The 13,221-nt window shown below is 40.2% G+C and overlaps 2 protein-coding genes across 2 annotated transcripts; both read right to left on the bottom strand.

Annotated features, from left to right (window-relative positions):
* Positions 1 to 411: 411 nt before the first annotated feature.
* LOC130179654 (alcohol dehydrogenase class-3 chain L) lies at positions 412 to 5,408 on the bottom strand. The gene is made up of 9 exons (XM_056392608.1): positions 5,316 to 5,408; positions 4,673 to 4,774; positions 3,934 to 4,075; positions 3,764 to 3,851; positions 3,461 to 3,680; positions 2,443 to 2,703; positions 1,983 to 2,118; positions 781 to 919; positions 412 to 515 (listed from the first exon to the last, which is right to left on the bottom strand). Exons 1-9 carry the CDS (start codon positions 5,331 to 5,333, stop codon positions 491 to 493), a joined length of 1,131 nt encoding a protein of 376 aa, XP_056248583.1. The 5' UTR covers positions 5,334 to 5,408; the 3' UTR covers positions 412 to 490.
* Positions 5,409 to 6,847: 1,439 nt separating this feature from the next.
* Positions 6,848 to 11,799, bottom strand: LOC130179716 (alcohol dehydrogenase 1-like). The gene is made up of 9 exons (XM_056392701.1): positions 11,657 to 11,799; positions 9,389 to 9,490; positions 9,007 to 9,148; positions 8,751 to 8,838; positions 8,399 to 8,618; positions 7,929 to 8,189; positions 7,687 to 7,819; positions 7,218 to 7,356; positions 6,848 to 7,108 (listed from the first exon to the last, which is right to left on the bottom strand). Exons 1-9 carry the CDS (start codon positions 11,672 to 11,674, stop codon positions 7,075 to 7,077), a joined length of 1,137 nt encoding a protein of 378 aa, XP_056248676.1. The 5' UTR covers positions 11,675 to 11,799; the 3' UTR covers positions 6,848 to 7,074.
* Positions 11,800 to 13,221: the final 1,422 nt, after the last annotated feature.

Consider the following 13,221-nt stretch of genomic DNA (forward strand, 5'->3'; position numbering starts at 1 on the left):
GTTGTTAACCAGACAAAAGACTAAAGTCAACCTTGTGCTTAAATCCTACAGGGACAATAATCAAAGGATGTTTTGCGAGTGTTTCAACAGGCTCGACTTTAGCTGCAGTGTTTTCAACATGCTTTTAAACCACTTCACCAGGCCTCTGTGTCTGTGCTGCTCCCATTCACAGAGTCCTTATCGATTAACAACCTGCCGACACCAATGCCAATTTGGCTGTTTGTTGTTGCTCTGCCTTATTATTCATTCCGTCTACATCAAAGGATATCTCTGAATATTTCTGAATAATCTTGTTTTGGTTCCTCTGTTTTATCTCCTCACAATGTTCCCTCTCTGTGTTCCTTCAGGGGGGGGGGAACGCTGATCAAAGAGGTGTCTGACTGTGCATTGTTCAAATAAAACTGAATCAGACAGGGAACTGAAAGATTATTTATTAAACTAAGCAAAGTAAAAATGGAGTGACATCATGGTTTTCTTCACTCCTCTGCGTCTAGAACTGGAGGACGACGCGGATGCTGAAGGAGGAAAAAACAGGATTACATTGTGAATATAAGATTTTTTTTCTTCTATGGCTTAAAATACACTACTGACACAATTTGTGCTTTTATTTGAATGGAGCCTCTCAAGGTCTCACACCTCTCATCCCATCTGGGCTTTGTCGTCAACAGAACGCAGCAGTGATGCATAAGGTCTTAACAGACCTTAGCCGGAGGGAGACTGGAGAGCGGCGCACATTAGCATAACAAACAACTTCGACGTATATCTTCAATCAAGGCTTACCATTTCCCAGCATGCATGAGGTCAAAACCATCGGTGATCTTCTCAAAGGGTAAAGTGTGAGTCACGAATTCATCCACTTTGAGCTTCTTGTTCATATACTCCTCCACCAGTTTGGGGACACTGTCAACGCTCTTGTATCCTGGGAAAAGTGGGAAATAGTGATTCACACCACATTCGTATTACAACAGAGAACAAAATGTTTGTACAAGCAAACGACAAATCCTGTTTATAGAAGTTACACAACTGCGTTTCCATCAAAAGTGACTAACTGGAGACTAATTGTACTAAATCTACACCTACACATCTTTGTCAATGTAAATCTGTCAGTTTAAATACTTGTGTAACGGCTTGGATTCCAGCCACAGTCGCAAAGCATTTATTGTATAAAAGGAGCGATTAGTTTGCTTTGTGCGGCATTTGCTCATTATGTGCCCCCGTCTGAGAGCTGGGTGTGAGACTATGGAGTGGTTGTGTTGAATGACTATGATTCATGCATGGAAAATAAACAAACCAGAGTTTGCGCAGGCGTGGTGCTGACCTGAACTATTTCCTTTATTTGAAAAAAAAAAAAAAAAAAATCATCTTGGCTCCTTAGTAGTTATTACAGTTGCTTCCCCCCGGTATCGTTAATGATTGATTAAAAAAAAAATGAAATCAGTTTATGTGATCCTGTGAAGAACATGAATGTCCGAACCTCATAAACCATCTGTGAATAGTTGTGGAGACATTTCACTATGGCAACCTGCTGGTGGCGCTAGAGGAAGAGTCAGGGGATCATCAGAGTCTTAAAGATCAGTTCCTCTGGTGACCACGAATGTCTGTGCAAATGGTGGACTGACTGACCAACACCACTATATGAAAAGTCAGAGGATCACCTCTAAGGTGACACCACTAGCATAACTAGAAACACAGGCTGCCCTCAAAAATTCACACAATGGAACAAATACAATTGTGAAAATTAAAGTTTTGTGGAAATACACTTGTTAGTAATGATGAAAAATGATTAATGTGTCTGAAATCTCAATTTGCTGCTAAATGTAGGGTGAACTATTGAGTGTCTTTTATATAGGGTATTTATATAAGTGGTGAATGAGTCAAAGAGAGTGATACTGTACACAGCCACAGTTAATACCTATAACACTTTATATTTATCTTGAATCAGCTGTCCTTAAATCAAAAAAAAAAAAAATCTAACCAGTTACCTCCGAAGGCAGTGCCTTTCCAGGTGCGTCCAGTAACCAGCTGGAAGGGCCGGGTGGAGATCTCTTGTCCGGCTGCTGCCACCCCGATGATGACGCTAGTGCCCCATCCTTTATGGCAGGCCTCCAGGGCTGCTCTCTGCCATCAAGAAACAATGTTAGGACACTATCAACTCACTCTGATCCTAACAGCACCTGACCACAAACTCAAGGCCTTATCTACAGTATAGCAGGCTTTCTTAGCAGCAGGGTGGGGTTTGCCACAGGTGGAAGTAGGCAAGGATTATTCATTATATGGACTAGAAGTATTCAAATTAATACCTAATGTTTTCCTGATGTCTTTATAAAACTGACTGTTAAGCCATGGCCCATTAAACATAATCATGATTCGTGGTTATTCAGCATCCACAGATTAATTAGTTAGTAATGGTGACTAATATGGGATTGGTACTTCCCCTCTCACCATGATTGCCACATTGCCCACACATTCGAAGGAGTAGTCCACGCCTCCGTCTGTCATCTCTACCAGGAGTTCTTGGATCGGCTTGGAGTGCTCCTTTGGGTTCACCACGTCCGTGGCCCCGAACTCTCGAGCAGTAGGAAACTTGTCAGGGTTGAGATCGACTCCAATAATCCTGGTTGCCCCAGCTGCTTTACAGCCCATGATTGCTGCGAGGCCCAGCGCCCCCAGGCCAAATACTGCACAGGTCGACCCAGCCTCCACCTGCAGAGTGAGCACAAAATATAATGTACAGACCTTTATGATGGCGCTACGTGAAAAGTCAGATGATCATTGAAGTTACTGTAATTATTCTTGAAGAATGTTTGTACCAACTTTCATGGCAACCAAGAGTTGTTGAGTCATTTCGCTCAAAACCAGAAATGCCAACAACATGGTGGCACTAAAGGAAAAATCAATCAAATCAAAGTATTCAAGCCTAGAAAGTGGAGGCTAAACTGTGGGTAATTCACAACATGTTAGAATGAATCAATATCAATTATTGGACCAACTGACACTGAGAGAAAAAATGTTGTTTTCAACATGACAAATGTCCAAGGCTCTTCTGGCTAAAAGCCTTTGCTACGTGCTGAAAGGATAATCAGTTATAAACAAAAAAAACCAACTTCTGCACACCTGAATCTGTACGCTCTATTTAATTACACGTGCACTAATCAAAACAACTGTTTATCCGTGACGCAAAACTCAAGGGTATTGTAGTCTTATGACATGTATGGACTACGAAAATAGATGGTAACGAAGGGATTTAGATAAAAATGACAAATGAAACACATAAGCAATGATGCTATGAAAATATGCTTTCCAACATGCCATTCATAGTTCATCATTCATTCACTTTTGATTTCATTTTAAGGCTTTTTTCCTTGGGAAAGTCAATTATTATCTTATCTATCGACATCCCACGATGGATATTAGTGCCTGGCCGGAATAAGTCTAATGTTAGGGGAGGAGGCTGATTTACCTTGGCAGTGTTTAAAGCAGCTCCATATCCAGTGGTGATGCCACAGCCCAGCAGGCAAACCTTGTCCAGAGGGGCCCTCTGGTCCACTTTGGCCAGGGAGATCTCAGCCACCACAGTGTACTCAGAGAAGGTGCTACAACCCATGAAGTGGAAGAGGCTCTTCCCTTTGCAGGAGAAGCGGGTTGTGCCATCTGGCATCAAGCCTTTGCCCTGAGTGAGCCTGGAGAACAAGACACAGATGTTGTGTTCAGTGTTCAGAGGCGCGGCGCGAAGGCAAGAAGAGCTTTAACCCAGGACAGTTACCTGATCTTTTGACACAAGTTGGTTTTGGGATTTTTACAGAACTTGCACTCTCCACACTGTGGCACATACAAGGGAATGACCGTGTCCCCTAAAATACAAACACACTGTTATATTTGAGCCCTTACAGTGCAGTTATCTATTTAAACCATGCGGGAGAAGAGAAGAGGAACCTGGTTGAAACTTGACGACTCCCTCTCCGACACTCTCCACGATACCAGCTCCCTCGTGGCCCAGCACCACGGGGAAAGCTCCCTCAGGGTCAGAGCCGCTCAGTGTGTAGGAGTCAGTGTGACAGATCCCTGTGGCCACGACCTGAAATAAAGCACTGGCATCTGATCCATGCAGAACCATGTCAAACTGCTGATGTCATTACCTGAGCACGAACATCTGGACGGACTGTGGGGAAATCAATCATTTCAGGAATAAAATCTCATAATAATATGAGTTTTCATTTAAGTCTTCTACTTTGTTAGAAGTATTACTGATTTGTGAGCATCTTTTTAAGTTGAGGTTATATTAATGGTGTAAAGATTGTAGTATAATAAAGAGCAGACCTGTCTTGGTAAAGCTAAAATAGATATAAAGTAACTGTAAAGGAGAGTTTTGTTTTCACAACATATAGCAGAGAATAACCAGGGTGCAAAGCACACTGTAGTGTTGGACAGTAAATATTCAAAATGACAAAAACTGACAGTAGATAAGTCTTGTAATTGTTGGTACAGTACATGGTGTAGGCTATAAACAGTGTATATATAGATAGGTGTTCATACAGTAACTTATCTAAGATATATTGTTATCAGAGGAGAGTTGCTCCAAGGGTTTTTTTTTTTTTATTATCTTGTACACCAACAGAATCCTTATTAACAAACATGGGTGTAAATTGCAAACTAATCCGCCCTGAGTCTTTACCTTAAGGCGGACCTCCCCAGCTTTAGGTGGTGCCACCTCCACCTCCTCCATCACGAGAGGTTTCCCAGCCTCCCATGCTACTGCAGCTCTGCACCGGATCACCTACAACACAACATCCAAGAGCTTCAGCTGGTCTGGAATCTGTCAACATAACACACCCGCTGGACATTTAACCTATTCAGCGCTACAGTGGAGGCAGTTAGTGATTAAAAGGAGGGAGGAAAATAATTTTCGGGGCGGCAGACAACAGGCTCTGTTCTTCTGCCTTTGTTTCGCCCCAGGCTGAATTTAACTGAACCATAGAAAACCATTTTTAAGACATTGACCTTTTCGTCTGGCCTTGTGCGGAAATGTTGCAACAACAGGAAGTCTGAACCAGAAGTCTCAGCCAAAGAAGTCTTCCAAGAGACACACAAAACTCTCCAGTGACTCTATTACAGATTGTGAAAGCGTGCAATAGACGGGCTGTTAAGATTCAAACCCGCCCTCCATATCTTTGCACTGTAAACATTCCCCTCTACTCCACAAACATTTGACCGAGCTGACGAAAAGTCCTAACAGTGTTTTTGTGTGTTGAACGACTCAAAGCCGTTCAAACACCCGCAGAAATTGACTGTATGTGAGGAGAAGTCAGCATGCTTACCTTCCCTGCAGTTGCCATGCTGTTTCACAACCAGGCTTGTCCCTCACAGGGTGAGATAAGAGTGTGCGTCTTACTACGGCTTAGACCAATCACAAAGAAGGGCCCTGCCTCTGTGGGCTGGGTGACGTGTCCAAACATTGCTGCTGCTGATCTTTCCACTTTACACAATGCTCATTTCCTCCCTCATATCTATCTACAGAGGTCATATATATTGTGACCACACACACACACACACACACACACACACACACACACACACACACACACACACACACACACACACATTTGCAATAGGTTCTTGAATGTTTGAATGTCAGGTTACCTTTAGTTTGTGATTCCTGTTAAGACATGTATGGAGGCCGAAAAGCAACCTAGGTTTCAATCATTTTAAAATTTGTTACCTATACATCACAAGGTATCTAGTTGATATTAACCAGATTCAGAAGCAGATGGAAACAAGGCTTTGGCAGGATGCATTATCATGATGTACATTACTGGGTCTGTTATGGTTGTTGGTCAGGGTCCTGTAGCAATCATAGCCAATCACATCTGCTTCTCCCATTGTCTCAAGAGGCTGTATGCTTTATCCACCAACACACAATGACAGTTAATGAGGCTCAGAGTCCAGATCAGCTCCATATCAGAGGACGCTAATGTTTTTGCTGAGCACATGCAGAGTTGCTGGTATAAAGAAATCGAATAGCAATATATTGCCAAGGACAGATAATTTCTCTTGATGTATTCCCATTCTGTAGGTCCATTGGTTATATGTGGAATCCCAATGATCCAAATAGTAAAACTAATTGCTGTTATGGAAGAAAATGTTCTATCAAATTTTGTGGAAGTATTTTCAATTTGGCCAGTCATGAGAAAAAAGAAAAAAGAAAAGAAAAAAATACAGTAAAGATTCTGCTCTTCCACAACGGTGGTTAGATGACCACAGATCTACATGTAGAAATTGATAAATAACAGGGTGTGGTGCTACTTTTGCCAGACAAATTAGAAAGATGACATGTATGCTGACCTACTCTTGCCCCAGTTTTACTTATTTATTTTTGCGGCCTGGTATTGTTTGTGCGAGATTGCATCAATGCAACCACAGTGAATCTACTGTGCATAAACCGAGATGATGAGATGATGATAATATTCATGGCACATTTGGAGAGCGCAATCAGGAACTGTGATTTCTTCACCATTAAATCTCACATTCACCAACATCAGTTGTAGAAGTAGAAGTAGTTTTATGGTCTCAAATCCTGGAGCTCATCCTGGCAGAATAACTACAGTGCTGCCTGTTAAATTAAGCAAACTTTCTTATAATTAGGCTCGTCTGTGTAAATCGGAGCTATTTGTCTGTATAGTTTGGTGCAGATCCAGATAATAATCCGGATCTGCACACACCCCGGACACAAAATCTTGATCTGGTGAAAGAAAATGTTTGGCTACTGAGTGCCGTTCTAGTTTAATAGAGTATTCACAGACATTGTTAATCTGACACACAACACAATCAAGCCAGACAAGGAGGCCAGAGACCCCTTCTGTTTATTTCATTTATTTTGCTCCATAAACACTCTTGACATGTTTACAGCTCACAGCTCATAATATACTGTACATGGCTGTTAAAATGTCTGGCATGTATACTGTATAAACTGAAAGATAAATTTAATATGTGAATTGTATTATTTGTATGAATATTATGTTGAAATTCTGTGGTGAATTCCTGAATTACTTCGGCGTCACTGAAAGCAACAGAGTGGTCTTACTGTGGAGAAACACTCAGGACTGTCCGGATGCTGCAGAGAAGAGAAAAAATAAAAGTGAGTAGACCTTCACCTGTTGATACTGTATCTGTGTTGTTGTTGAGCTATTAATGATGAAGAAAGTATAGAAGTGTAAATCTACCATTTGCTTTGCTTCATCAGTTCAATGGCGTCATTGACCTGGTCCAGAGTCATGTTGTGAGTGATGAACTCGTCCACTTTCACCTTCTTGTCCAGGTAAGCTTTAACCATCTGAGGCACGCCATCCTTACTCTTAAAGCCTGAGGAAGTAAATAGTGGAATGGCTTAGCACTTGCCTATTTGCAGTGTCCTACATATTGGTAACATTGGTTTAAGTCAAACCAGATCTGTGATCACTTTTAACTCAAAATGTATTTCTCATTTTATTTGTTTATTTTATATTTGTATTTTTGTATTTTTACTTATAATGTGTTTTGCTTCATGTTACCTGCCCAGGGACTAAAGATGTAAATTAGCATTTTTGCTACAGTCCGGCATGTTTACATTGTGTATTTTATACTGATGTTCAATAACATGCGTTGTCCCTATCAAATAAACAAATTAATAAAATAAATAAATATCTGTCTCACCTCCAAACAGGGAGCCCTTCCATGTGCGTCCAGCGATGAGCTGAACAGGTCGGGCAGCAAAATCTTTCAAATCTGTCCAGCCAACAATCACACTGACACCCCAGCCTGGAATACAGGACTCCAAGGCACTGCGCTAGATGAGGAGAGACAGCACAAAGTCAGTGGATATAGAGTTAGTTACTTATAGTTAAGTAATATTTCTTAATTATATTCTCAAACCAGATTAAGACTAATCTCCTTACCATGATGTCCACGTTGCCGATACATTCCAGGGAGTAGTCCACTCCTCCATTAGTCATCTCAGCCAGCACTTGGCTGACGGGTTTATCGTGATCCTTGGGGTTCACAAAGTCGGTCGCGCCGAACACCTTGGCCTTCTCAAACTTGTCTGGGTTGATGTCAACAGCAAATATCCTTTTGGCTCCTGCAGCCTTGCAGCCCATGACTGCAGCCAAACCCACAGCTCCAAGGCCAAACACAGCACAGGTGGAGCCCGGTTCAACCTTTAGTAAAAGAGTGTTTCATCAGCATGGCACTTTATTTTGGAGGGCTTTGTGTCTCGAAATGATTGAGGCTTTTCAATCTCGACAATCATTTGAATTAAAAAGATCATTCTTTTATGTGACAAAAACTTCCAAATTTCTATGTTCTATTCTGCTGTTTCAATCCAACAATATTGATTAAATTATTTCCAAAAGTCAAACAGACATACTTTAGCAGTATTAACTGCTGCTCCATATCCAGTGCAAATCCCACAGCCAAGGAGACAGACTTTGTCCAGAGGGGCAGTGGGGTCGATCTTAGCCACAGCGATCTGGTTCACCACAGTGTATTCAGAGAAGGTGCTGGTTCCCACAAATGGCAGCACCTTCTTCCCCTTACAGGTAAACCTGGAGTCTGGCGCTGGCATCCCCTCCTGACGGACAAGGGAACTCAACAAGATAATATTTGACATTGAAAACCAATCCAAATCAATTCAAAATTCAAAATTGGTTCTGTGACACATCAAAGACATCCAAGAATGAAGAAAAAACATGGCAGGAGCCGAATATTATGAAGCTCACCATGTTTTTTCACACTGGTTGGTCTTGGGACTCTTACAGAAGCGACATTCTCTACACTGGGAGATGAACAGAGGGATCACCTTGTCTCCTGAAATTCACAATGTTGCGCTGTGACTGTCAAAAAATGTTCACACAAACTTTTAGAATGATGTAAAAAACGTAAGGATTAAATTACTAAAGTACAATGTGTTTGATTAATTTGACTCAGAAAGAACGCAAGTGCATTTCCCAAAATGTTGAGCAATTTAAAACTGACCTGGTAGAAATTCGGTGACTCCAGGCCCGACACTCTCTACGATGCCAGCTGCCTCATGGCCGAGGATGGTTGGGTAGCCGTCTTCATGCATATTCTCCAAAAGGTAGTACAGGTCCGAACGGCACACTGCGGTCGCCACAATCTGCAATGAAGACCGTAACCAAACACTGAAAACACAGCAACGATTAAGGAGACAGACAGATGAGATTATTACTAGCGATGCTTTCACATCATCAATATTTGTTATTCAGCAGTTATATCAGACATATCACCAAATGGCTATTAATGGCTGCACTAAGCACTTTTTCATAATCATCCCGACACTAACAGTGTTGTAACACACCGTTGTATGTATGTGTGTGTCTTGATAGTGGTCTCTCACCTTGATGCGGACCTCGTTGGCCTGGGGCGGGGCAACCTCTATCTCCTCGATCACCAAAGGCTTTCTGGGCTCCCAGGCCACTGCTGCCCTGCACTTAATGACCTAGAGGGAAGTCCACAATGAACCACATGACCAGCAGGAGGTATGAAATATTGCTTTTAAAACTATACCAGGATGGGTTACAAAAAAAGTCTACCACAACATCACAGCACCTTCCTGTAACACTTTTAGGTTGTATCTTTAATCATAATTGTTTTTCAGGAAGACCTGAGAAACTTTATGTACTCAATTTTCCTGCATTTCACCTTTCACTGAGTGAAGAAAGAGATAGGTAAAGAAACATATTGTCAGTGTTTCACATAGTGCTGTAGTAGGAGTCCAGGACTCTGACTCAAGTCCAACTCAAGACTTGACTTGGATCCGATTCAGTTTTGTAATTAGTGTACAATCAGGCAGTTTGTTTTTTCGTTTTAAACCAAAAACCAAAAAATTAAAAAAAAAACCAGAAAAGCAGCGGTTTTTACGTTGTCAGAATTAGAAAAAAGAAAAACAAGAACATCAAATTAGAAGAAACGGTCCAATTCTGGTGTTTGCTAATTCTTTTTTGTCATTTTTCCTTGTTAATTTGAATAATGAAGTAAGGTAGTCAGGAGGCACAGAAGTAAAGGTAAATATTTCAAAATAAAAGCCAATAGGATAGCATGGGCATCGGGAAATTGATTTTTCCACTATGTAATGTATGACTGAGGACTGACGAATTTCAGAATCGAAGTTGTAGAGTAGGCTACACCCAACAACAAACAATAGCTATAAAAAGTGAACATCAGCTTGATCATGTTGTACAATAATAACGTATTTGGTAGCCTATTACAAGGTGAAAGGGTGAACAAAAACTTGGCAACATGTGGGGACCTCTGCTGGCCACTTTAGACAACACTATTTGGGAAGGAACACAGTGTATTTCCAAATATGAATTGATCAGGCTATTAATTCACACTATGAAAGTAAATAATACATCACACACTTTTGATAAGATATATTTCCATGTCTTAATGCAAAGCAAAAAATATCTTTATCTATCTATCTGTGCTTGCGTAATTCTAGAATGACTATTATCCTCTTGGCTTTTATTTTGAAATATTTACTTTTACTTCCATGCCACCTGATTACCTTTCTTCGTTCTTCAATTCAACAAGGACGTATGAAAAAACTGAATGTGCAAACCTCAAATTGGACCATTTCTTCCAATTTGATATTTTTTCTTTTTTAGCAAAAACCCCCCCAAAAAAACACCATGTTTTTTTTTCATCTTTTTCGTTTAAAAGGAAAAAACAAACTGCCTGAAAGAACCAAGCTTGCAGCCTGCAGCTTAATATTTTAGGAGGATAATGAAGCATATTGTTTTACTTGAATACTGGCATGTCCTGACTGTGTTGCCTGAAAAGTGCACAATACCCAATACTTGAATACTCAAAATACTTGAACCACTCAAATTTATTTAGTCCAAACTCAGGTATACCAAGGTTAAAAAGAAAAGCAAACAAACACGAATCTCCCTATGTCTCTCTCAATTAACACTGGGAAAAAGCACGTGCAAAGCAACAGTTTAGAGTCCACACATGTGGACTTTAAACTGTTGCTTATAACAAGTAGATTGCTATTTCTCCACCGTGGAAATAAGAGGGCTTTCACTACAATCACCATTGCCAATGTCAACAGCTATGCAGCTCAACTGCATAGCTGCAGTTGTGTCATGTCCTGAGATAGAGAAAGAAACGGAAGGACGAGGTATTTTAAGGTTACCCTTAACCTTAGCTATTATATAACAACTACAATTTTTATTGCAGATTTCAACTTGGTTTTGGTGAAATTCTTCATTACGTGCATATGTGTAGCTGCATATTCACAGATTAACATTTAATTATAGTATCAACAAGATATTATGCTCATCCACCAATCCAGCCACCGAATCAGCCACACAAACACAAACATGAAATGCGCACAAGACAGGAGCACATATGAATCTTTAATGAATAATATATATGTATTTTCTATTAATGTGATATTGTTACATTGTTTTTTGACATTTTGCTTCATTGTTGTTTCATTTTTGTGTATATATCTTTTTTTACTGTGTGTGCATAAATACATACTTTAGATTTATCAAACATGTCTTGTGACACGGGCGATATGCAAGCAATACTGAAAAAATAAAAACTAATAAAAATATCACATAACTATAAGTGCGACATGGTGGATTATACTCACCTTGCCAGCTGTGGCCATTTTGGCTGCAAATATGAAAGAAAACAATCGAGAGAAGAATTGAGAGACGAGTGCAGCTGCTGGACAGGATGTGGAGTGGAAACAACAAGAGAGCCTGGATCCTTGCTTTATTGCTCCAGTATAAAAGAGTTTGGCAAACATACAGATGGGCTGGGACTTGGCTTTTTTTTTTTTTTGGCTGCACTTGGAGGCTTACATTGGTTATTGGTTATAGAAGAAGAGGGGAAAAAAGGTCCTGCAGCCATGTTATGATGGTATGACTCAGATCTGGATGACAGATGTGGAGCCTAATCCTAACCCCAAACACGTAGCAACCACAACAGCTGAGATTAAGTTAAGCACATATGCTGTTTATAACATATTATATATAAAATTTCTAATATTTAAATGCGCATCTTACAGTGCTGTATTAACCTCTACTAGTGCCCTATACACACTGCTTTGACATTTTGAGAAATCAAAAGTTTTTGACCTGCGTTTGACCTCCCAGTTACAATGATTGGAGGGGTTAAGCTAATGCATGCATTTTTATATATCTTCAATTGTATTTAAATTTAGTTACAATGATAATTCAAGTCCATAAATACATTCTGACACAAAAAGCCTACTGGAAGTATCAAAGAGAGGAATTGACACAGAGTTATTCCTCATCCCAAAGGTTTTACTGGATGAGGGAAATTAGATTAAATTGCTGGTATGACATTTTAGAGACTTAAAACACATGACACAACTTGTATTTGTCTTAGAAAAGAACATGGCCTCTCAAGGGGCAAATTATAAAATCCTGTCTGACACATCTCATAACATCTCAACTTGTCCTCATCAGAGGGCGGCAATGACACATAATGTGTGTATTAGGCAGAACCCAGGGGGACACGAGAGCACGACACGCATCAAGATAACAAACAACTTCAAAATGTCTCTCATATCAAGGCTTACCATTTCCCAGCGTTCCTGAGATCAAAACCATCGGTTATCTTCTCAAAGTGTGAGTCACAAATTCATCCACCTTGAGCTTCTTGTTTATGTCCTCCACCAGTTTGGGAACTCTGGCCTGAGAAGCCAGTTATTCAGTACAAAATTACCGTTTTTTTTTGTCAATACATGTAGGCACAGGCTTCATTTTTGTATCCTGGGTAAAGTCTAAATTAACTAATTTATCTCTGTTGTCTCTCATTGCATTAGTTTGCCCTCTTATGGACGTAATGCGAAAAAGTAGATATTCGAATGGTTTGAATCTAAGTGTTTTTTTAAGAATGTTTCTGTTATTTCATTAACATTTGTTATCATTTTTCAAACGATTGAGTGGACTTGTTGGTTCTGTTTCTCAGGATCATCGCTTTCATTTTTCATGCAGTCGTTGACCAATATGATGCATTTCCTGCCGTTTTCATGAGTCAAAATAGAAATCGTAATAAATAGAGGCTTCTCTCACTCCCACTCTCTCCCTCAGCCGTCTTTCTCGCTTTCTCTTTCTCACTCGCCAAAATAACCTTTGTTGGCTATTGCATACAAACTGTAAACAGCAAGCCGACTAATTTACAAAA

The sequence above is a fragment of the Seriola aureovittata genome, chromosome 13 (assembly GCF_021018895.1).
Source record: "Seriola aureovittata isolate HTS-2021-v1 ecotype China chromosome 13, ASM2101889v1, whole genome shotgun sequence".
In the NCBI taxonomy this organism is placed as follows: domain Eukaryota; kingdom Metazoa; phylum Chordata; class Actinopteri; order Carangiformes; family Carangidae; genus Seriola; species Seriola aureovittata.